Below are 23,899 nucleotides of genomic sequence, written 5' to 3'. Positions count from 1 at the left end.
TTGGTTCTCCCATTGGAGGGTTAAGTGTGGGTGCCACTCACGGCGGGTCAGTATCGTGACATAATGATTGGTTTCCATTGTCAGAATTGTTAATTAGTATTAGAAGAGATATTATTCAAAATATAACTAACCCATCACTAGGAAATTAAGGGATCGGGACAAAACTAGACAACAATTTGAATATTTCTTCCTCTTTTTGAGGCATGACATGAATTTTTCCAGCACTAATATCTTAGAAAGGATCTCTACACTAACAGCACATATAAATTAAATCCCTATGTTAAAGTAGCTAATCATAGTGCTTAATTTTTGTAAAACTTATTTCTTTATGTAAATGCAGTAGTACAAGATATATATTACACGTAAAGTTGCAATATCGCTGCCTCAAAACTCAACCAACATTTATTTTCTTCATTGAAATCTAAATCAAATAAAAATAAAAATGTGAAAGTTCACCCTAGTTTTGAATACAAATTTTTCCTTTTAAATTGGATAGGGCAAGGAAAATTGGAAATGAGGATTACAAGGTGAGAAATTGAACTTTCATGAACAAGATAATAATTCAGATAGTCAACTAACTGACCTACTAAGATTCCCCTAGTTTTTGAATAAATAACTAAGCGTTGACCGTATAAAAATCTTTCAGTATATATATAATTTAAATCCTAAAAGAAATTAAACATAGCCTTGATTTAGCAGGGCATTGGCATGGTCTTGTATAACTTTCCAAGCTACGTCAACATGCCTATAATGTGTAAGAGAAGCACCAATTGCAAATCTAATAATATAAGTGCCTCCAACAACTCCATGAGTCAAATAGAGTTTGCCACATGAATTAATAGACTCCACCAACTTAGTGTTAAACATGTTCACTTCTTTCTCATCATCAAATTTGGTTGAAACTTGACTTAGTACTAATGGGGAGATCCTAAAACACACCATAGCAAACTTTCTAGGCACAAAGATTTCAAACCTTTTGTCCGTAGCTATAAGTCCTTCAAAATGTTTAGCCATGTTCACATGACTTCTTATCAAGTTTCTAAGATTAGTTACCCCATAACTTCTCAAAACTAACCATAACTTCAATGCTCTAAACCTTCTACTCAATGCAATTTGCCAATCCTTATAATCAATCACTTGATTTAACTCTGTAGCCTTGTTTCTCAAACATTCAGGATTAGTTGATAACGCGTTTGTAAGTGCACTTGGATCCTTAACCCAAAGGCAACAACAATCCAAAGTGGAAAAGAACCATTTGTGCGCGTTGAGACTAAAAGAATTTGCATTTTCAACACCATCAAGAAAGACCTGAAATTCAGGGCAAATACAAGCACTTCCTGCATAAGCTGCATCAATATGTACCCAAATCCCAAATTCCTTAGCAATTTCACAGAGTAAACGCAATGGATCAACAGAAGTTGTTGAAGTTGTCCCAATTGTCGCGCACAAGAATAAAGGAACATTTCCTTCTTTAAGGTCATTCAAAATTGCTAAACGTAGCGATTTTGGACACAAGGTGTACTCACTAGCCTTTATTGTTGGGATAACTCGGAAATTTCCAGGGTCTATCCCAGCAATGTGGGCAGCCTTCTTAAGTGAAAAATGTGTTTGATCAGATGCATATACCACCAATTTGCCAAAATTCTCTCTACTTATTTTTCGCAACATTTGATCTCTAGCCGCGACTATAGTACACAACATGGCTTCACAAGTTGTACCTTGTAGTACACCTCCACCACCACTCGCGAACAAAAAACAATTGGGAAGATTTAACATTTTCCCAAACCAATCCATCACAATACTCTCAAGTTCAGTAGCAGCAGGGGATGATATCCAATTAAACCCTACCACATTAAATCCAACACTTAACATTTCACCTAGGAATCCAGCAGTACTTCCTGAAGATGGAAAATACGCGAAAAAATTAGGACTTTGCCAATGTGTTAGCCCTGGAATAATAGCCCTTTCAACATCCTTAAGAATTTTATCGAGTGACTCAGGGTTATTAGGTGCGGAATTTGGTACAATTTTTTGGAGATACCCTGGATTTACTTGACTACAAACAGGATATTGTTCAATATTTTGATAGTAATCAGCTAGGAAATTCACAATTTTATGACCTTGCCTTCTAAATTCTTCAGGGTCTAAAGGGTTTATGGTATTGAAAATTTGGTCATCAAGTTCATGGTTGATGTTGAGGGTACCCATTATTTCAATTTGTGTGTATGTTGTCTTGAAAGAAAAATAAATGGTTAGCTTTTATAAGGTTAAAAAGGAACTAAATTATTGTGGCATAAATATAGTAGATGTATGTGGGCTATAGTTAGTTAGGACTATAGAAATAATTACACTTTGTTGGATGGTTATTACGTATTGTTTTATAATGTGTTGTGTTGTGTTGTATTGTATCGTACTGTATTATTTTAATGAATATAGTGTTTGGATAAGTTGTATCGTTCTCCGTCGTTATATAATGTCACATAATCATGATTTGAATGATAAACCTACAAGAAAAGTAGGGTACGGGATAAAGATACTATGAAAGGTAGGGTAAAAGATGAAATACAATTATTAAATAATAATAAAGATAAAATGAGAAGAAAATATTAAGGTACGGTGCGATCACACCACCAAATCAATCATTTCATAAAATGAGTCTTTTCATCGCTACCTAACAATGAATTTAAACGATACGATACAATAATATTTAGTAACAATTAAAATAAATATTATATTTAAATTAATAATACAATACAATATAACGGGTAACGCCAATATATCCAAACAAGGTGTTAGACACTAGTTAGTACACGTCCGAAAATTAAAAACACCAGGCCACCTAAGTTGAAGAATTAATTTTTTTTTAAGTACGTGTCAATGGTGCTAAGAATTTGATGGTCACCTACTAACTACTTAAGTCACCTTAATTATGATGATGTTACATATTGTTTTTTTCAATAAATAATATTGATGTTGATTAGAAGGAGAAATGGTAAAAAGAGATTATAGAAATTGAGCGAAGTTAAAGATAGTCAATTAATTGACCAATTAAGATTCTTCAAATTAATATGAAAATTAAATTAAGTTCAGATAGTCAATTAATTGATCAGTCAAGATTTTTTTAATTAGTACAAAATATTTAAAAGAATTTTTGATACGCTACGGAATACCTGTAAATTTTTTCTATAGGATCATGACGATTTTATGACTTTAAAAACATATAATTAAAGGTAAAAGTAAAAAAATTGAGATTAACTACATTTATATGTTTAAAGGTGACTAATCTTTTCTCGAAGAAACAGAAAAGGAAACGAGGGTTGTATAAAATGTATTGTCTCAGTTTCATCTTATGTGATGATATGTGATTATAAACATGGACTTTAAGAAAAAGAAAAAAACTTTTGAAATTTATAATTTAAAATAAATTGTTTATATTTGTACATCTATAAATCATCTTATTATCGATAGGCGATAGGGGTAGGCGTTCAATTATATCAAATTTCGGTTCAGTTCGGTTCTTCAATTTTTGGTTTTAAAAAAGTGTGTGCCGTATACCAAACTAAACTAATTTGGTTTTTTCTACTTCGGTTCAGTTTGATTCGGTATTTTTAAAACAATTTTAAAGATTTAAAACTATCTTAAGGGGTAATGTATCTCATCGTGGAACACTTATTGTGTTAATTGAAAGACTATATTTGTCTTTGTCAAGAACATTGTCCCTCCAACTACTTCTCGAGAAAAACAAAGACGAAGACGGGTTCCTTTACATGATAAACATCGACAAAAATATGTTTGGGTTCCTCTTGTGAATTAAACTTTGAAGCTAACTATTGAATTGTAAATTTGTTGCTACTTTGATTTGTTAATGAATGATTTAATTGTTAGTTGATTTTTTATTTTAGTGAAGAAAATGCTCATAAATAAATATTATATATATATATATTTGATTTTTTAAAATAAAAGTTCAGTTATTCAGTGCATCGAACAAAAGAATCGAACTTTTACAAAAATAATATCGATATTGAATTGAAAAACCGAAGAATTAAAATCGAAAAATCAAATTAGTTCAGTTCGATTTGATTTTTCGATATTTATGTCCACCCCTAATTACGGATGGAATGAAAAGAGAACTTTAAATTGTTTTCTTCTTAACATAAGAGTACATCGCGATGTTGAAAAGAGCAAATCCAATAAATGCTAAGGTGATTGGAGCCAACGTGTTATAACCATTACCACTATTTTGGAAACTTTTTCTTGTATAAATGATAATCAATTATAACCATCAATTTTTATGCAAAAAATAAATAACTATATTTTACTTGAGCACAGTATAAATCTTTAATAAAGGCAATTTTGAGGGAGATGTTTTTCATATATATAAATAATAAGATTCATAATTATATATATAAAAACACGTGTTTGCCTCCCGCATTTTTTAATTAACTAATCTACTATATACATCTCACACGTCTCTCGTATTAATAAAAACAAACTTCAAAAAAAGAAGCATAAATAATATTTTAAAAATATGTTTGTGTACAAATATAAAAATTTACAAAGAAAAATTCAAATTTCAAATGCTAATGTTTAGGAGTATGATCCAATCCATTAGTTCATTCTATAAATCGTTCTAGCACTTGCTTCATCGAACAAAAGTGTCATAAAAATAACTTTTAGTTGAAAGATTGAAAAGTCGTTCGTTTTTATATAAACACTTAAATATATGTATTATATAAATTTCATTAAATTATTATAAATTTACTTATATTACTACACACACAGTACACACTATTAACGGATTAACATTTAATATAAATATTAGCATTATGAAGATGCATTGTAATATAAAGTTGTATAGTAGATTAGAAAACATTGTATAAGTTATTCCTTTTAAAAATTAGCACTTATGAAATTGTATTGTGATTTATTATTGGCTTGTGTTTTGGCATAAATAAATTGATATCATATCACAAATAACAAATGTATTATTAATTTATAATTGGTCATTAAGAAATTGGTGTGCCACCAAACTAAGAAGTCTCATAAAAATTAGTGGAAATGGACATTAATACTTGCACCAGGGTAGACTGTTTATATCACACTTTTTGGAGTGTGACCTTTCCCCGGACCCTATTAACACCGGATGTTTTGTACGCAGAGTTGCTCTTTTTCTAATTATATTTTTAAAAGTCCTTAACATAAGGTTGTTTTGCATTATAAATACAAATTACAATTTGATTAAACCTGTAGTTATTTCATAAAAGACAAAATATTAATTACTTTTAAATTTCTAAATATTAATTTTTTTATATATTTCAAATAAGGGGTAGTTAATTTTGATCTTTCACAATTTAATTAATGTTTGAACTTCTTCAATTTTAAATAATTTTAAATAATTATTTTAGAAATTTCAAAGTACTTTCAAAACCATTTTGAAATGAGATGAAAAAAAGTGGGGAGGTTTTTAGTCGTGCACTAGGTTAATAGAAGAGTAAGGGAAGTTTTGAATAGTTGAGAGGCGGTTTCGGATAAGGAAAGGACCAAACCACCCCTTAGAAAGTTATTCAAAAGTGCAGAAAAATCATGTCTGATGGTTCAGGAGACAAACCGTCAAATTCCTAACGAACCATCATCAAAATCGTTGTTAATGGACAAATTTCGGCCTCACTTATTAGGCCTGACAGTCTGATAGACGGGTCGTCACAAGTATGACGGTCCATCACCCTAGCCATCATACTTTGACAGATAGGCACTCTCTATAAACTAAGCATAACTTTTTACTCTAGCATTAGATTGTTGAATGGTTGGTGGCGTTGGAAATAAGATTCAAAGAGATTTAATATGATAGTTCATGGACCACCTCACTCTTCATATTTTAAGAGATATGTTCATTTTGAAGTTGAAGCAAGTAAAATCTTAAACGAAAACTCAATCGGTAAAGAAGCTTTCAAGTTAACTTTGAGCTAGAAGTTCTTATGACCTTAATTAATATTCAAAACTCTTCCCACAATAAGGAATTGTTTTCAATACCTATGCAACATTAGAAATCATCGAGTTCGAGGTCTATACGCATTTAAAGAACGGCCGAATCATAATTTGAAATTTGGGGTGTTACAGAATTCGTTGTAGCAAAAGTGTATTTCCTACCGCGAACAACGCGAGACATGTACATACGTTTTAAGTTAGTTTCTCCAAGTCTCTTCCCATAACTTAGAATATATCCATATCAAAAAATTCAAAAGACAAATTTTAAGGTATATTGCTATTTTCTTCTAAGAGGTAAGTCTCTCCGTTAATTATTTCATCTAGTAATTCGATTTTATCCTGAATAAAGTAATATTAAGGGAGAATTAGGACTTAGAAACCTAAAACTCGTGAATTTTGTGGGAAAACTTAAGGGTGGAAGTAAATAATATATATTTTAATTTTAAGTGAGTTAATTGTACTCTTTAGGATGAAATTTGTTGTTTTATTTCCTGTTCATGATGGTTGGAGAAATTTAGAACCCTGTAAAAGTGATTTAGTTGAGTATATAAACTCACGTGGAGTAGAAACTCTATGAACAAAGTTTATATATAATTAGACCTTGATAAGGGGTAGAATTAGATAGATTTGAATGTCCAAGGCCAATGTTTAAAGAGTAGATAATTAAATACTTTTATGTTTGTTTGTTTTAGACTTTGAGTATTCAGAGATTTTGAGAAAAAAGAAGGCTCTCATGAGATTTGGATTTGGAGGCAAGTATCAAAAGATTCTCCTATAATTTTGAAAGAAACAAGCCAAACGTTCACCAAACAAAGAAAATGAGTTAGTCCAATACATCAATGAGCTAATTTTTATTTTCTTAATTCCAAAAATAATTAGTGAGCTAATATTTATTTGAGCAACTTTCACATATAGCAAACAAAAAAATTATTTTTGTATGCTATAGCAAAGTTTGCATAATTGCGCTCCATAGCAAACATATATATGTATAATTTGCTATACATATACAATTGAAAGCTATGTCTATTTCGCTATACATATATACAAAAAGATGCAATTGTATAATTCGTTGGCTCCTTTTCAGATTTGTATAATTTTGTTGGCAGGCCATTTGTATAAATTGTTGTTAGCCTCTCGTTTGTATAAATCGTTGACAAAAATATTTGTATATCAAAAATCGCTCTCTCTTTCGCTTTATACAAACTTAAATTATACATTATACAAACATAAATTATATTTGTATAATCTGTGTTTGTATAAAACGAGAAAGAGAGAAAGGCAAAAGAAAACTGGGCAGGAGAATATTTGTATTGTATAATTATAAGTGTATAAGACAAATATATATGTATTTGCATGTGTATATACAATTTTCCTTTGTTTTATACAAACATAAATTATACATTATACAAACATAAATTTTACATTATATTGTATAATCTGTGTTTGTATAAAACGAGAAAGAGAGAAAGGCAAAAGAGAACTAGGCAGGAGAATATTTTTATTGTATAATTATAAATGTATAGGATGAATATAAATGTATTTGCATGTGTATATACAATTTTCTCTCGCTTTATACAAACATAAACGCATTTTATACAATTCTGTTGTATAAAGCGAGAGAGGCCAGCACAAAGGGAGCGAGCGAGAAAGGGAGAGTGGCGAGCGAGAATTTGGAGGAAGAGAGGCGACTGGCAAACATTTGCTACGGGGCACAATTAAATCAAACAGTAACTACTCCATTTATTTTAAATTATAAGTTTGTCATTCTGCACAATTATCCCTATTTATTTTAACCATTAAAGTTACAAACTATATAAGTATAATACATTAAAATTAAATAAATATCAATAGATAAAAATAATAAAGTAAATAACAAATAATTAAAAGAATTAAAACTTATACTGGTAGTGCATATATAATTTAAGCAAAGAAATTAATCAGAATTAATAGTCACTACCTTACCGCCAAAAAAAATAATTAACAAGAATGTAAGCAAAGAACCTAGAATTAATTAAGCAATTAAACAAGATAAAAAACTCAAAGAAAAAAATGGTAGTTATTTATTTCACATGTATTAATTATTGGAAAAATTACAGAAATCCCACTTTGTAGTTTACTTATTATCATTATCCCCTATAAGTTTTACAAATCTTCAAAATCCCTCATTTTCACGCATCAGATTAGTGTATCAGCGCTTATATTATTGTATCTCGCGCATCAGATTAATGTATCAACGCTTATATTATTGTAGCTCGCACATCATATTAATATATCATCGCTTATATTATTGTATCTCGCTCATCAGATTAATGTATCAGCGCTTATATTATTGTATCCATTTAAGGGATTTCTGTAATTATAAACTTTTAAGGAATAGATTGTAATTTTGCATTAAAAGTATGTGATTTCTGTAATTTGTCCTTAATTATTTGATTCGTTATAAATTAATACTCTACACATTTAAAAGTAAATTAATAGAGGTGAACGTGTAATTTTATCATTTTAATACATGTATAGCTAATATCCATGTAACTTATTCCACATAAGTTATGCAGATATTAAGGCTCAGGATCACAAAAGTTATGCAAATATTAATGAGTAAATTTTAGGTTTAGCAAACATAAAAATCATATTTGTATGCTATAACTATAGTTTGTATAATTGCGTTCCATAACAAACTTTATGTTTGCTATGGCTATTAATATGTATATTTCGGTATACATATACAAAAGATCAATTGTATAATCTGTTTTAGTATACATATACAAAAGAATCAATTGTATAATATGTGTGTTTGTATAAAGGGAGAAAGAGAGAAAGACAAAAGAAAACTGGACAGGAGAAGATCTGTATTTGTATAATTATAAGTGTATATGACGAAAATATATGTATTTGTATTTGTATATACAATTTTCTCTCGCTTTATACAAACACAAACGCAAATTATACATTTGTGTTTGTATAAAGTGAGAGTGGCGAGCGAGATTCTCTAGGGAGAGAGGCGAACGAAAAGATATGTATATATACAATTTTCTCTCACTTTTATACAAATACAAACACATTTTATACATTTGTGTTTGTATAAAAGGGAGAGAGGCGAAGGAGAGACTGCCTGCGAGAAAATGAGAGTGACGAGCGAGAATTTCAGAGAGAGACGAATGACAATAGTTTGTTGCGGGTTACAATTAAATCAAACTGTGATTATATTATTTATTTTAAATTAATAATTTGCTATTTTGATATAATTTTCCCATAGAATCACAAAAACGCTTGGTAATTGACATGGACCACTAAGATAATTTTAGGGCTCAGGATCAGACCCAAATTCACTGTCCACGTCCTGAGACTAGTCCAGTATATCCAACTTCACGCCAAAACTCGATCGTTGACACCCACACCAACACCAACACCAACACTCCCACTTCACTGATTCTCTCTCTTATAAAAAAATGTTAGATTGCGTAGTAGTATACAATCGCCGTTGATTACACTACGGCGGTGGCTTCACATGGAAGATGCGCTCAATTTCTCTTCCGTATCTCTCTAGTGTGCGCTGTCCTTGTTGCTTATCGTGCTCCACTTGCCTCACCTCCTGATTCGGTCGCCGGAAATTTCCTCACTTTTAGTAAGATCAACAGCTCCAAACTGGAGATTGACGGTAAAGTTATGTCGAAAGCTCGTGTTTACACGGATGTCAACGTGCTTCGCCCTAGGGAATATTGGGATTATGAAGCCCTTACTGTACAATGGGGGTAATTATTTTCTGCTTCTTTTTGGCTCTAATTGCTTAGTAATTGATGATTGAAATTATGTAATTTATACTTTTTATATTATGATATATCGGTTAATCCTTCTATTAGTATTATTGGGAAAAACCCTTTAGAAGTATGCATGTATTAGTAAGGTAGGGAGTAGATATGAGTGAATTTATGTATTATCTTGTGCATATATTAGTTATCTAAGGATTAGTTAAACATGTACATTAGTTATTCCACCTTCTAATGAAATAATTATGCAGGATTCTTAATTGTCAACCAACCGTCGTATTAGTTTTATACATCAATAAGTTAGTTCCTATTTAGCTATTGAATATCGTACAAGTTATAAGGAAATTAATACATAGATAACTTGTTTCTTATCCAGTTACCAAACAACCCCTTATGTGTTAGATTGAGAACCTTAATTGTCTAGAACTTTTGTCTTAAAAGATAATTATGTAGTATCGAGAACCAAATTCATATAGCCAAACAGACTAGTATGGATTGAGACATAGTTGATTGAATAATTGTTGAAGGGATTATGATCGTTTGGTAGCTGATTAGAGTTATGCAAGTATTAGTAATGCAAGGATTAATTATGAGAGAATCTATGTATAATTTTATGCATGTATTAGTTTTGCATGATATAGGTATACATGCATTAGTTATTCCATCTTCTACTTGCATAAAATAATACATGGATTCTGTCATAACTTATATATGTATTAGTTGTGCGGGTTCTTAAATTGCAAACCAAAGTGTATTAGTTATTCCATCTTCTACTTGCATAAAATAATACATGGATTCCATCATAACTTATATATGTATTAGTTGGGCGGGTTTTTATTGCAAACCAAAGTGTATTAATTTTATACATGAATAACTTACCTCCTACCCAACTACCAAATATAGAATTAGTTATTCACCTCTTAATACACGAATAGCTTGCTTCATTACTAGCTATCAAATGACCCCTTACTGAACAATGGGGGTAATTTTTTATGCTTCTTTTTCATCTCTAATCACCTAGTAATTAATTAATGAAATTATGTAATTTCTACTTTTGTATATTATGATGTGTCATATTACCATCTCCGCTCCTCTGACCCCACAGTTAATGCTATCATTTTATTGCAACAACCCCTTTTTAAGTGTTAGTTTGAGAGCCTTAATTTTTTAGAATTTTAAGAGTCAATTATTTAGCATAGAGAACTGATCTGGTCAGAATAATTGATATGAAGGATTCATATAGTTGATTGACTAGTATGGGCTAAAGGCATAGTTGATTGAGTGGTAGATTGATTGCTGAAGACAATTTCAAGTGTTTTTGGTATGTGTGTTGGTTTTGCTGGTAAACTCATAAACTAAATGATCATAACCAAAAGAAAGCCTTTTATTTTACATTTGGGGAACTCATTCTGTGTGAAATGCATGTGAGGAGGGAACTCTCCAGTCTTCCACATACACTAGCTTTCATGATTATTTTTTAGCTAGATGGAAGCCTATGGCTTCAGGAATGGACTCCAAAATTTGCTATGTTTCATTACTGACATTTGTAAGCATTTAGAATAAACTGGAAACTGATTTGCAAGAATTATTCACGCATGCACTAAACAAGTATGCAATATTTCTTTTCATTTCTGGAGGCTGATGCCTTGCTATCGTCTGTTCGCACAAGTGCGTGTGCCATTTTTATTTGGAATCAAATCATTTTGCGTGCTCTATATTTAGACAAAAGAATTTGGAGATGGCTATTGAGTATTGAGATCATCTCTTGCTAAACTGGTAAGCTTTATTTCTTGTTTGAAAAATTATGGTCAATGTTCTTTTATTCCTGATAATGTAGGATAAAAAATTACTACCAAGGTGGTACAACAGTTGCATCAGAACAGGATCTCAAATCTATCTCACAATCACATACAACTCCCTAGCTTATCTAGAAAGTCAAGCTGTTGGTTCATATCCTCAATCAGGCCCTCCTTGCACCCAAATTACAAATTGTGAATACATTTTGTCTTGACAAAGAAATTAGACTTTTTTTATCTTCAAAACATCTCTTGTTTCTTTCCAGCCATAGGGTCCATAGGATGTTTAGTGGAATTGTTCTCCATATCTGTTTAAGCCTCATCACCCATGTTACACCACAAATACTCCAATAGAAATTCCTGCACTACCTTGAGAAGTTGCAATGAACGATTAACAGTCTCCTGAGCTTCTTCACATGGAAAATACCTGCTCCCCGGTGCAAATCCTCTCTTTTGGAGTTTGTCATGGGTACATCAGGCCCCAAAGAAGCAATCTATACAAAAGCAGGCAACCCTGGTGGGAAGCTTAGTCTTCCAAAGCATTTTTCATGGCCATGATACCTCCCATTGCCCCTCATGTTTCTGTAATGCTCTGTAACTGTTCTTTACAGAGAATTTCTTGTCACCACTCGCTAACCAGATCAAAGAAATTCTCACTGCTCGTTAACCAGATTGAAGAATCCACCGTATCCTCAACTATATCAGTAGTATTCTACTGCTACAAGAACTGGAAGAATTCTTCAAGTTCCCAGATTTTTAGCCTTTTAGAATTTTCGCCACCCTGCACTTGAGTAGAATTTAGCCAGAAATCCGTTCTTGTTAGTAGAACAATTATGCATTGTTGGGAATTTTGTTTTAAGGCACTAATTTCCTACCGAAACATCTTTACTGAATTTAATCTTGCAACTATTTCCCACCTCTACTCTTGTACTTCTGTTATTCTGCCCTCAGTTTGCAAGTTATTCTCCAAAATCCACATTATACCTCTATAACCTTTTAACAATAAGCTCTGTTGTTTAGTGTCAAATTTCAAACTCCCAGGCCTCCCTCTTTTGTCTTTTGTTACCCTTTTCCATCTAACCAAAAGCATCTTCTGATTATTTGAGTTTCCTTCCCACGAGAATTGGTTAGTCATAGAATTCTGTTTCTTTTCCACACTAGAGGGGATTAGAGAAAGTGGCATCCTGTATTTAGGATTCCATCCAAAACACGAGTTAAGGTCAATTTTCCTTCAAAAGATAAATATTTTCCTCCATGAAGTTATCTTGTGTGTACTTATCTAAGTGGTTGTTTGGATATAAGAATTGTGAAATTTGAAAAAAAGTAGTACAAGTTGAAAATGGTATTTGGGTCTTTTGGAAGTAAGTAGTGGCACAGGGAATGGAGTTCATCTTTATGCCCTTCTTTCTTTTTCCTAGAATTACAACTTCCTTCCATCTATGGTCAATAACAACGTTGTGTTATCAGTTATATAGGGGTGATATAAGAATTTTAAAGTTATGTAGAAATAATTAATACAATAATTCATCAGAAAAGTCACAACCCTTTTGAAAAGTCACAATTCATCAGAAAAGTCACAATCCTTCTAAAAAGTCACCAAAGTCACAACCTTTCAAGAGAACATATGCTATTCAAATAGAAATAGATGGGTGTTTTAAGTAGGGGTATTATTGTAATTTAACATTCAAGTTAGGAAGTTCATGCGTTTAAGGTAGTATAGATAGATAGATATAGATAGATAAATGTCATTGTACTCCAAGTTGGTGTTTTGAACATGAATACAAATTGGAGTTTTTGAATTTTTGTGAGTGATAGGAGCGAAAATTTTGAAAACAGCTTTTGGAATTTTTCCGAATTCTGGAAAATTGCAATTCTATGTATTCCTGGAAAAAGTGAAACTATCCATGGCCAAATGGGCACTAAGAATCCCTGCCATATATTCTGTTCATTATTCCTTGCCCCATGGAGGGCAAGGTACACTTTGGGAGAACTCTCTACTTTGCATCCCAAATGGTCAACCAATTCTTGAACATAATTGTCTGCATTAATATTGAATACACTGCTTTTATACAGGCTAGCCTGTAAGTTGTAACAGCTTCAAAACACAGTGAAATCCCTCTAATATACAAGAATTGCTCTTTCCTGGCTTCACACATAGGAAGAGTGTCATCAGCATAAAGTATGTGTGAAATAGCCAAACTCCCCCCTCCCTCCAATTTCTCTAAGCCACTCTAAATTCTCTGCCTTCCTTAGCATTCTTCTTAAGACCTCCATCATCAACACAAAAGGTATAGGTATGGGGACAATGGATCACTGTGCCTCAACCATTTCAAGGATTTGAATTTTGAAGAGTCCTTGGGGACTCCCATCGATAAAGATTGAAAATCTGACAGTTGATAGACAATACTGAATTCGCTATAGTCATTTACATATTCATTTGTTCCATAAGATTTAATAAACATGACCAGTTTACATAAAAAAGTGTTCATCACTTCATTCCCAACCAAAGTGCATCAGTAATCTGTCTACCTTTTATAAATGCACTCTAGTTTGCTGAAATCAATTTATCTATACCATTTTGAGTCTTTCCGCTAACAATTCTACTGCAATCTTTTGAACTCTGCCCAGCAGACTAATTGGTTTGAAATCTTTCACTTCTACAGCCCCCTTTTTTTTTGGGATCAAGGTAATAGAAATAGAATTGAAATTCTTTACAAATGTGCCTTCTTGAAAGAACAGTTCTACTGTCCTCCTCACATTCTCTTTAATTGTATTCCAGCACTTCTGAAAAAAATTCAATTGAAACCATCTGGGTGGTGCCTTCTCTCCTTAAAAATAACTTTATTACCTCTTCCACTTTCTCCATAGTGAATGTCTCTGCAACCACTCTTTTTCTTCCTGAACTTCTCTTTAGGTTACTTTCTACATGTTGGTCTCCGCAGCTCAGGTTTAGATAAAGATCTCCATAGAACTCCAAAATATGATCTTTGATTCTCTGCTCATTATCCACCAACTTCCCTTCAGTAACTAGTAAGTTATCAGTACAATTTACCTTTTGTGTGCATTTGCCATCTGATGGAATTTTTTGTATTTTATTCCCTTGCTTGACCCAAAGGCATCTAGATTTTTGTCTTCAGGACAATTATTCTTTGGCAATACCTTCAGGCTCCTTGTTAATTAAATTCCTTTCAGATACAGACTGGTTCTGTTCCTGTTTCCCCTTCTCCCCTCTCCTGATGGTCCAATTCTTCTGATCTCTTCATAGCTTTATTCTTTCTTGCTTCCAAGCTTCCAAATACTTCCTTGTTCCATTTTTAATGTCATTTTCAGCAATATTAGCTTCTTCACAGTTAGCTGACAAAGTTTTCCTTCTACATTATAAGAATTCATCCATTTATCTAGCCAACTCAATGAACCCCTGCTGCTCAAACCACACTTCCTTGAACTTGATTATCCTTTCCCTTTTTCCCATTCTCCACAATTAAGAATAGTAGGATAGTGATCTGACGTTGTTCTGGCCAACAGTCTTTAATTTGAATTACTCATTCCAAGTCTCTGAAACAAGAAATCTATCCAGTCTAGAAACTCTGTGATTATAAATGCTTCTGAACCATGTAAAATATGCCTCCATGAAGTGGAAGATCAATCAAAGAAAGGTCATTTGTAATTCTGGAGAACTTCCTTATTGATCTTGTATTTCTTGCCCTCCCCAGCTTCTCGTCTTCGAATCTGTTTGTATTGAAATCTCCCCTTAATGCACATCCCATTAATAACAGCTAGTTCTTTCCACAGCTTCTTGCTCAATTTCATGTCGCAACTCACAAGGCCCATGTACTCTAGTAAATGCAACTTGGAGCGTGTGTTAGTTTCTTCCATCATAACATTGGCTGAACATTGTCAAATAAGTTTTTTCTTTTTTCTGACTGTTAAAAAGGTATTGTATCAAATGTCCAGCAACCAGAAGGTGTTGCGGATATTTTACAATGGGTAGCTCCATTACGTGTTTTGTAATGAGCTCAATAATCTACCATGGCCACTATATCATTTGCAATGGCCATGTTACACCACACTTGGGATAGCCATATGTACTTAGCACTAACTACAGATTCTGATTTGCTTTCAAAAATCCTTGCATTCCTTTCCTTCCAAATAATCCACCATCCTTGCATTGTCAATATTGTTATCATTGCACTTCCATCTCCTTTGGTCGCAAAGAATAATGATGCCTTCAGATCCTTTTTGAGTTACTTGCTATATGTACAGATTTTTATTACCATTTCATTTGGCCTCAAGTCATTGGCTATGTATTTACTTGCAGTAAAAGACAATTTAAAAGAAACTATAAAAACTTTTTCTTGCAAAAGAGAGAAGAGTATGTAGGTTGCTAATATAAGTCCTGTGATGTTTTCCTTTTCAAGTTCCAAGTTTTCTGATGTTCTGGAATCACATCACCGGGCCTCCTTTGACAATTTAATCTTGCTTCAGCAAATGCTGTTAGGATGATGGTACCAGTTATTTAATTAGATTTTGTTTCCGTTCAGAATCCTCTCTTTGACCAGTTCAACTTAATTAAACTCGGAGATATTGTATTATTCTCATTGAACCATCCTTCTGTTTTATTATTCCAGTGATCAGGATGACTATGAGGTTGTTCGGAAAGTTGGAAGAGGAAAATATAGTGAAGTTTTTGAAGGTATAAATGTTAACAGCAACGAGAAGTGCATAATCAAGATCCTGAAACCTGTTAAGAAGAAAAAGGTATGAGTTCTGTATTTTCACCTTAGGTTACTGGCACTTTATGTAACAGGTGACTATGTTGTTTTTCTATGAGCAATGTTGATTAGGCAAATGTCACACGTTCAAATCCTATGGACAATAGTCTGGTGTTTAAGTGGAGAGGGTTAGATGGGTGGGTACATTATCCACCGAATTACAGTGCACCAACTGGGCTTCAAGGATTTGTGCAGAATCTTTTTTTTTCAGTTTCAAAAAATAAAAATAAAAAAGATTCTGCTTCACAAAGAAATTTAACTGTAAAGTTGGTTATTTACTGTATTGTATAAAGTTGCTATTGCCTTATATACCGCATAGTACTTTTTGTTAACCTAACATTTGATGAAAATCATCCATGTTAACAGCCTTTTAGAGAAAGTCGTATCTATCTTATGAATATGTAAAATATAAACCAATCTTTTATTGAGCTTATTTTAGCAAGTTTGGTATCATTATGTATCTGCTGGTGCAGCTTTTTTCTATCTTCTCTCGTCTCTAATTTTGAACTTCTTCAACCAAATGATTTAATTGCAATTGTGTACATACTTTTGAACTGTTATTGATGGTATTTGTGTAGATCAAGAGAGAGATCAAAATCTTGCAGAACCTCTGTGGCGGACCAAATGTTGTCAAACTCCTTGATATTGTCAGAGACCAGCACTCAAAAACACCAAGCTTAATTTTTGAGTATGTGAACAGTACAGATTTCAAAGTACTGTACCCAACATTAACGGATTATGACATACGCTACTACATATATGAGCTTCTCAAGGTAAAGGGATATCCATATGATAGCAGTCAGTATTTCTCCCCCCTCATTGTCTGCCTTGTTTTACTTTCCTTCTATCGGCATATAACTGAAGATATTAGTTTTATGCATGTCTTATTGTCATCTAGCTGTAGGTTTGCCTATCCCATACTACTTTTTATGTTGACCAGGATTTGGGAGTTCCCTCCATTTATTTTATGCAGTATCACTCTTTTTATCAGAGATACGGTTTTGGAAGCACTTGAACATTTTGTAGATGTATTCTCATTTTCTTTTGATGGAGTCTACTAAGTAAATTCCTTCGCATTTATGTGCCTAGCACAGTTTTAGAAGGCAGACTTTGTCACTTGTAATCATGTCCTTGCCCCAAATTAAAAGTGAATTCTTATAACGGGAGCTTTATGGATTTCAACGACATACCCAGTGTAATTCCACAAGTGGGCTTTGCGGAGGGTGGTGTTCACACAAATCTTACCCCTACTTTGTGAAGGTAGCGAGAGTGATTCTGATAGAGTATAGACCATCGGCTTAAGTAATGCATTCCAAAGCAATAACAAATACAGTAATGAAGAAGACATGTTGAAAATAATAAAGAAAAGCAACAACAAATAATACGCTAACCAAAGTAAAGGAAACAACAACATACCCAGTGTAATCCAAGTGGGGTCTAGGGAGGGTGGTGTGTATGCAGCCTTACCCCTACCTTGTGAAGGTAGAGAGACTGTTTTAGAATAGACCCTTGGCTCAAGGAAAATCAGTCCAGAAAAAGAATAAACAGGAGAGAAAGCATAACAAAGCATCCAGAATACCAACTACAACCAAATAATATGATAATCGAAGTACAAGAAACAACAAAATGTAACAGAAATCGAAGGACAAAACTATAACAATACAACAAGTACTAATATAACAGGAAGTGGGGATAGAGTTTGCAAGAAATGATTGCTGGAGGGTATACTGTATGGAACAATTCTAAGAGGAAGTGGGTTACTCCAACCTGTGATGACCTCTGTTTTAGAAGTCTGTTTCAGTTATATATTGGTGCTCAACGGAAACCTTTTCTAAACTAGCAAGTTGATAAATAAAATAACTCATAGTTCTTACTCTGTCTTAAGGTTGCCCTACTTCTGACAATAAAGCTTCTTATAACAGTTGTTTAGTTCACCATTGGTCTATTCCTTGTGTATATTTTATGGAGGAAGTGGGAATTGAAACTTCTTTATGAACCTGCAGGCACTAGACTATTGTCATTCTCAGGGAATAATGCACAGGGATGTCAAGCCACATAATGTTATGATAGACCATGAGTTGCGGAAGCTTCGCTTGATAGACTGGGGTCTTGCTGAATTTTACCATCCAGGAAAGGAATATAATGTCCGTGTGGCTTCAAGGTAAGGCATATTTTGCTAAAACTGATTGGTGGAATAGGTGCATCCTATGTGGTTTGCGAGCTATTGAATAGGAGCGGGGGTTTTACCTTGTGCGCGCACCCAAAGGGTAGCGGCTGCGGGTTTCCCTTGTCATCAAAAAAAAAAAAAAGAAAAAAGAAAGGATAGGTGCAGTTGCTTTGCCAAATGTTGGTCTTATTTACAGTTTTTTTAATAGTTAATGGCTCTTTCTATTTTTACTTTACAAACTGTTCTCTGGGAATTTGAGCTTGTAGTTCGGAAACAAGATTATCCTGTAGGTCTTTGTTAAGTTAGCTATTTAGTTATGGACTACACTGCCTCAGATAACATAAGATATCCATCATGTGGGTTGGCTTTTGGAGTTTGAATTTTTCAAATTTCTATCTCAAAATGTTTATGATGCTACTTCCCGACCATGAGGTCATGGGACACTCCTTCATTAGGAGCTTCATTCACTTTGCTATGCTAACAGAAAAAGGCTCCTAGGCTTCACTATATCTACTCTTAGGATTTGTTTGATATGATGTACAAGGAAAATAATCATGATATATTATTTAGTGAACTTTATCCAATGTTTGGTTGTAATTTAAATCATGCATAACTTAAGTCTTGTATAACATAATAAACCAAATGGTGCATTATTTTATACCACCACCAACATGGAACACTAATCCATGTATAAGTGTACCTAAAGGACAAAACCTATCATTATCTTTTTCCTAGAAAACAATGAAGGACAAGCATCCATGGTTATGATTATAAACCCATTACTTTTTAGTTTAAAAAATAAATAAATATTTTGAATGATATCTTAAATATCCAATTTAAGTGCAATGAACCAAACACCTAACAAGAAATAGTATCTGTATTACTAATCCTTGCATAACTAATACCTACGTAACTAATACTTGCATTATAATCCCAGTATAATTATACATCATACCAAATGACCCCTTAAGAAGATTGCCAAGAGGCGCTCTTTGCAGTGTAACCATTTAATGGAATGTACACTTTCCAGCTTGTAAGTTTGCTGGACTTGACAAAAGAATCTACAAACTGCTCTCCATGAATCCATACATATGCTAGAGCAGTCAATTTTTGCTTGGAGAAAGTTAGAAGATGTTCAAGGTTAATTGAAAACCAGTGTAAAAGTTAAGTTGGCCACATAATGTTAACTTACGGTACATAATGTATCAAAATATTTAGTGGCCATTGATTTGATTTTATCCCCTCTTTTGGTCTATAAAAGGCTATCACAGCAAGTTTGAATATGTTTTTGTTTGCTTATCAGATACTTCAAGGGCCCTGAACTTCTAGTTGACTTGCAAGATTATGACTATTCTTTGGACATGTGGAGCCTTGGATGCATGTTTGCAGGAATGGTAAGAAGCTTTAAGGCTTAAGCCAATCATGGTGCTTCATCCATTTTCCTAGATCTGAGGTTGTGACCCACAAGTTTTTAGAGATTACTTATCAAAAAAAGTTTATAGAGATTACATTGTGTATTAGTTTTTATCATCTTGTTAATTGTGCTTAATAGGCGTATTGTTCTTTATGTAGATCTTCCGCAAGGAACCTTTCTTCTATGGCCATGATAACCAGGATCAGCTTGTCAAAATTGCTAAGGTAACCTGTTTGGCTACAGCTTTCTGCTCACGAATCTACTGCGTTGTGTCTTTTCTGGATCAGAATCTGGTTCAATGAGGTCTTTGTCCCAAATGTTACCCCTTTGCATGCCTCTAAACAAATTCTGCAACTAGGTTGATGGTCTATAATAGTCTTGATGGTAGGTTCGTCTAGTTACGTCTATCAGTAGAGTTGTCAGTTGTTTGAATGAGAGAAAACGTTATCAGGTGCAAGTATATCTTACCTATTCGATTGGAGTTGATGGAGAATTATCTTTTTAGGTACTTGGAACTGATGAGTTGAATGCATATTTGCACAAGTATCAACTGGAGCTTGATCCTCAGCTGGAGGCGATGGTTGGCAGGTATGTTTCAGGCTGTCATCTTTAACCTTGTTAATATTTCATCACCAATCATAAACCTATTGAAATGAATTGCCCTCTCAATTCCTTTTTAATATACATGGTTAGTCCTTATAAATAAATAAAAAAGATTCACATGGTTGACTTTTTTAGAACCTCGGATAAAGTTCGAATGATTTATTATATTCGAGTTTGGTGGACATATGTTATTATGAGAGTTGGACAAGTTGAAAAAGATATAGAGATGTAGAGCAGTTAAATCACATTTGACACTCTGAACAGTATTGCAGTTGATATTAAGGAAATAAGTCTTTATTTTTTATAAAATATACTAATTACTAAAAATTCATGCAACCCTGCAAAGTGAAAACTGCTTCTCTACCCCTAAAAGGTTGGGAAGGGTAAGGTTTATGTACATCCTATTCTCCCCGGTCCCACTTGTGGGATTAGACTAGGTATGTCGTCGTTGTTATTTGTATACAAATTACTTAAATAGTTAGCAATTCAAAGAAAAGGGGATGGAGGGAGGGAGTATAAAATCAACTGTGAGCTGCAACTAGATAGTGTTGCTGACTTACTGAGATGATCTCAGTAGCTAGCTATGATAGAAATATGGAAGTAGCTGGTTGGTCAAACAAAATGACCTGGAGGGGGGACAAGTACAACTAAATAAGGTTCTTACGGAAATAAGTTTCACCAGTTAGCTTTCACAGAATGGTGGCATATCTGATTGCAGTCAGAATGTATGCTATTGATAGTTAATATAGTCACTTCTCCTGCAGGCACAGTAGGAAGCCATGGTCCAAATTTATTAATGCAGATAATCAGCATTTGGTGTCGCCTGAGGTATGTGCCTTCAATCTGTGGTAATTTATTTTAACCACTTTGGTTTGACTTGCTATAACAAATTGTCTTTGCTCAGAATTTGATACTTTGATTTTGAGGTGTAATTGCAGGCTATAGATTTTCTAGATAAGCTTCTCCGTTATGATCATCAAGATAGACTTACAGCAAAAGAAGCAATGGTAATTCCATATAATTTGTGACTACTATTTGGGGTCATAAAATCTGTTTTGTCTATGCTTTGCCTGTATAGCCAAATGAGTATTGCTGTTTTTCCAAGTATAGTAGCAAGGGAGGGATTAGGTGACTTTTGAAAATGGGAGGGATTAGGTGACTTTTGAAAACCTACAGCACTAAGACCAGGATATGAATAATCAACTACAATTAGGGGTCGTTTGGTGTGATGGATAAGGGGAGTTAATCTCAGGATAAATTTTAAGTACCCTTTATTTCGTTGTTTGGTTGCAAAGCTTGGGATAGCTTATCCCATGATTATGAATTAGTGCCGGGATAAGTTATCCCTCATATTGGGTGGTATAGTAATCCCGGGATAAAATAGGTAAATGACAAATATGTCCCTTCAAAATCCTTTTTATATGTCATTTTTCACATTTATGTATATTTACATTTTTTTTAATACCATGTATAATAATATTTACTACTTATTTTTATGATAATTATACATATTTTTCTATTAAAAAATTATACTATATAAATATAATTTTTATTTATGAATTTATTTGACTAATTCTTATGTTTATTTTATTTTGATATCTCATAAATTTTCTTCTCTTTAATAAACTTAAGAGGGAAGTTCTATTTTTAAGCTAAATAAGAAAAAAGTTATATTTTCACTTATCATGGGAATACATAAACAAAAATATTTAAATAAAAGAAAAGTTTTATTTTAAAAAATGAATAACCAAAAAAAATAAAAAAAAATAATAAAATGAATAACTAAAGCTCGCAAAGAAAAATTTAAAAAGTTTAAATAAAGTGGAGGGTAATTTTGTAATTAAACAACTTGTTCTTAAAATTTATCAATATATATTATTTTGAATACAACAAACCAAACACTCAATAAGAAATAATCCCAGGACAACTTATCCCATCATAACTAATCCCAACATAACTTATTCCATCATAACTCATATTCAAACCAAACGACCCCTTAAAGTTTTAAACAAGACACATGCCCCAGGAAAGAGATTGTATGGGGAAAGTTGTGGGAGAAGAGAAGGAACTAACTTGTTTACCAATTCTCAAAAATAAAAAAAGAGAAGGAACTAACAATATCGAGGTTCCTGGAATTTAACCAACTTTTTTCTTTGTTTCCTTTGTGTGTGGAAGATATCTTAAACCATACATTTGTAGGTTTTATCGCCTCATCATTGATAGGGCATCTTTATTTTGTTACTCTTGCTGTGTGTTTATGCACAGACAAAGGATGTGTGTGATAGTATTATTTTCACTAGTGCATTTGATATCACGTGTCTGTATTGGTTCATTTGATATTACGTGTCTGTATTGGTTCTCAGATTTGTGGCATAAACCTGATATCTAGTTTTCTCTCACTGTTTTGTAGGCCCATCCTTATTTCTTGCAAGTGAGGGCTGCAGAGAATAGCAGGCTGAGGACGCAATAGATGTTGCTTTGGGAAAGAAGAAGCTTATGGTGTAATGTTAGCATATATTGTCATCTTCAGCTATTTGGGATTATGGTATGGCAGAAGTTCATGATGGAGCATTTCATGAGCAATATGGTTTCATCGGTTTACCCCTCATGGCCTTTTTCCCTCTGCTGGTTATGAATTGTCTTGCATTAGCCCTCATGTTTTTGTATCCAAAGTCGATTGTGTAATGTTTGAGAATTGAAATATACTGAGAAGCTTTGCCTAGACACTGGCAATATATTCTAAGGTTGTATATGTTTTAATTCGAGATATAGTCTTTAGTTTCCTTGTCTTGGGTTGTTAGGATTTTGGAATGATTGGCAAAAGATTACTTGGAGCCCGACGGTACTGTAAGACTTAAGTTTTTTGATACTGTTATAGTGTGCTAATTTTGCTTACCTGTTTACTAGCTTACTTCAGGGTTTGCTTGCCTAAAGCCACAGGAGGTATAATCTTGATAGATATCCATGTATGTTATGAAATAAGGCAAAGTCTTGTTGGGATTTATGTCAGAAACAGGGACAAACTGTGGATTAGATGGTTACATGCCTACTACATGAAAGGAATTGTGTTGTAGACTATGGCCATCCCTAAGCAGGCATGTTGGATGATCATAGCAGCTAGAGCTATTTTAGCTCAAATACCAGTGGAATTCAAGACTGGGAAGAGCCTTATAAGACATTTATTTGCAACAATTGGAGGACAATTCGATTGCTGAGATTAGTTATGTTGGGATAAGTTATACTGAGATTAGTTATGCTGAGACTAATTTTTGAAAATATAACTTTCATTTTTAAGTTTATTAAAGTAAAAGAAATTTTATTATTAAAGTTATCTACATTTTAATTGACATATCACATATACAACATAGTTATTAAGTGAGTAGAAACTATTTAAT

General features: G+C 33.0%; 2 protein-coding genes across 2 annotated transcripts; one reads left to right on the top strand and one right to left on the bottom strand.

The window, feature by feature from the left end:
* Window positions 1-672: 672 nt before the first annotated feature.
* On the bottom strand, window positions 673-2,216 carry LOC125810378 (phenylacetaldehyde synthase-like). Its single transcript, XM_049489879.1, has one exon. The coding sequence runs from the start codon at window positions 2,206-2,208 to the stop codon at window positions 676-678; it is 1,533 nt and encodes a 510-aa protein (XP_049345836.1). The 5' UTR covers window positions 2,209-2,216; the 3' UTR covers window positions 673-675.
* Window positions 2,217-9,254: 7,038 nt separating this feature from the next.
* Window positions 9,255-23,405, top strand: LOC125810385 (casein kinase II subunit alpha-2). Its single transcript, XM_049489886.1, has 10 exons — window positions 9,255-9,737; window positions 16,177-16,306; window positions 16,899-17,093; window positions 18,324-18,481; window positions 19,791-19,881; window positions 20,060-20,125; window positions 20,407-20,489; window positions 21,269-21,332; window positions 21,443-21,511; window positions 22,915-23,405. Exons 1-10 carry the CDS (start codon window positions 9,652-9,654, stop codon window positions 22,972-22,974), a joined length of 1,002 nt encoding a protein of 333 aa, XP_049345843.1. The 5' UTR covers window positions 9,255-9,651; the 3' UTR covers window positions 22,975-23,405.
* Window positions 23,406-23,899: the final 494 nt, after the last annotated feature.

The sequence above is a fragment of the Solanum verrucosum genome, unplaced genomic scaffold (genome assembly GCF_900185275.1).
Source record: "Solanum verrucosum unplaced genomic scaffold, falcon-dt-bn FXZP01000038.1, whole genome shotgun sequence".
NCBI lineage: Eukaryota > Viridiplantae > Streptophyta > Magnoliopsida > Solanales > Solanaceae > Solanum > Solanum verrucosum.
The sequence above is the reverse complement of the archived record's forward strand: the minus strand, read 5'-3'. Positions and strand labels throughout refer to the sequence as shown.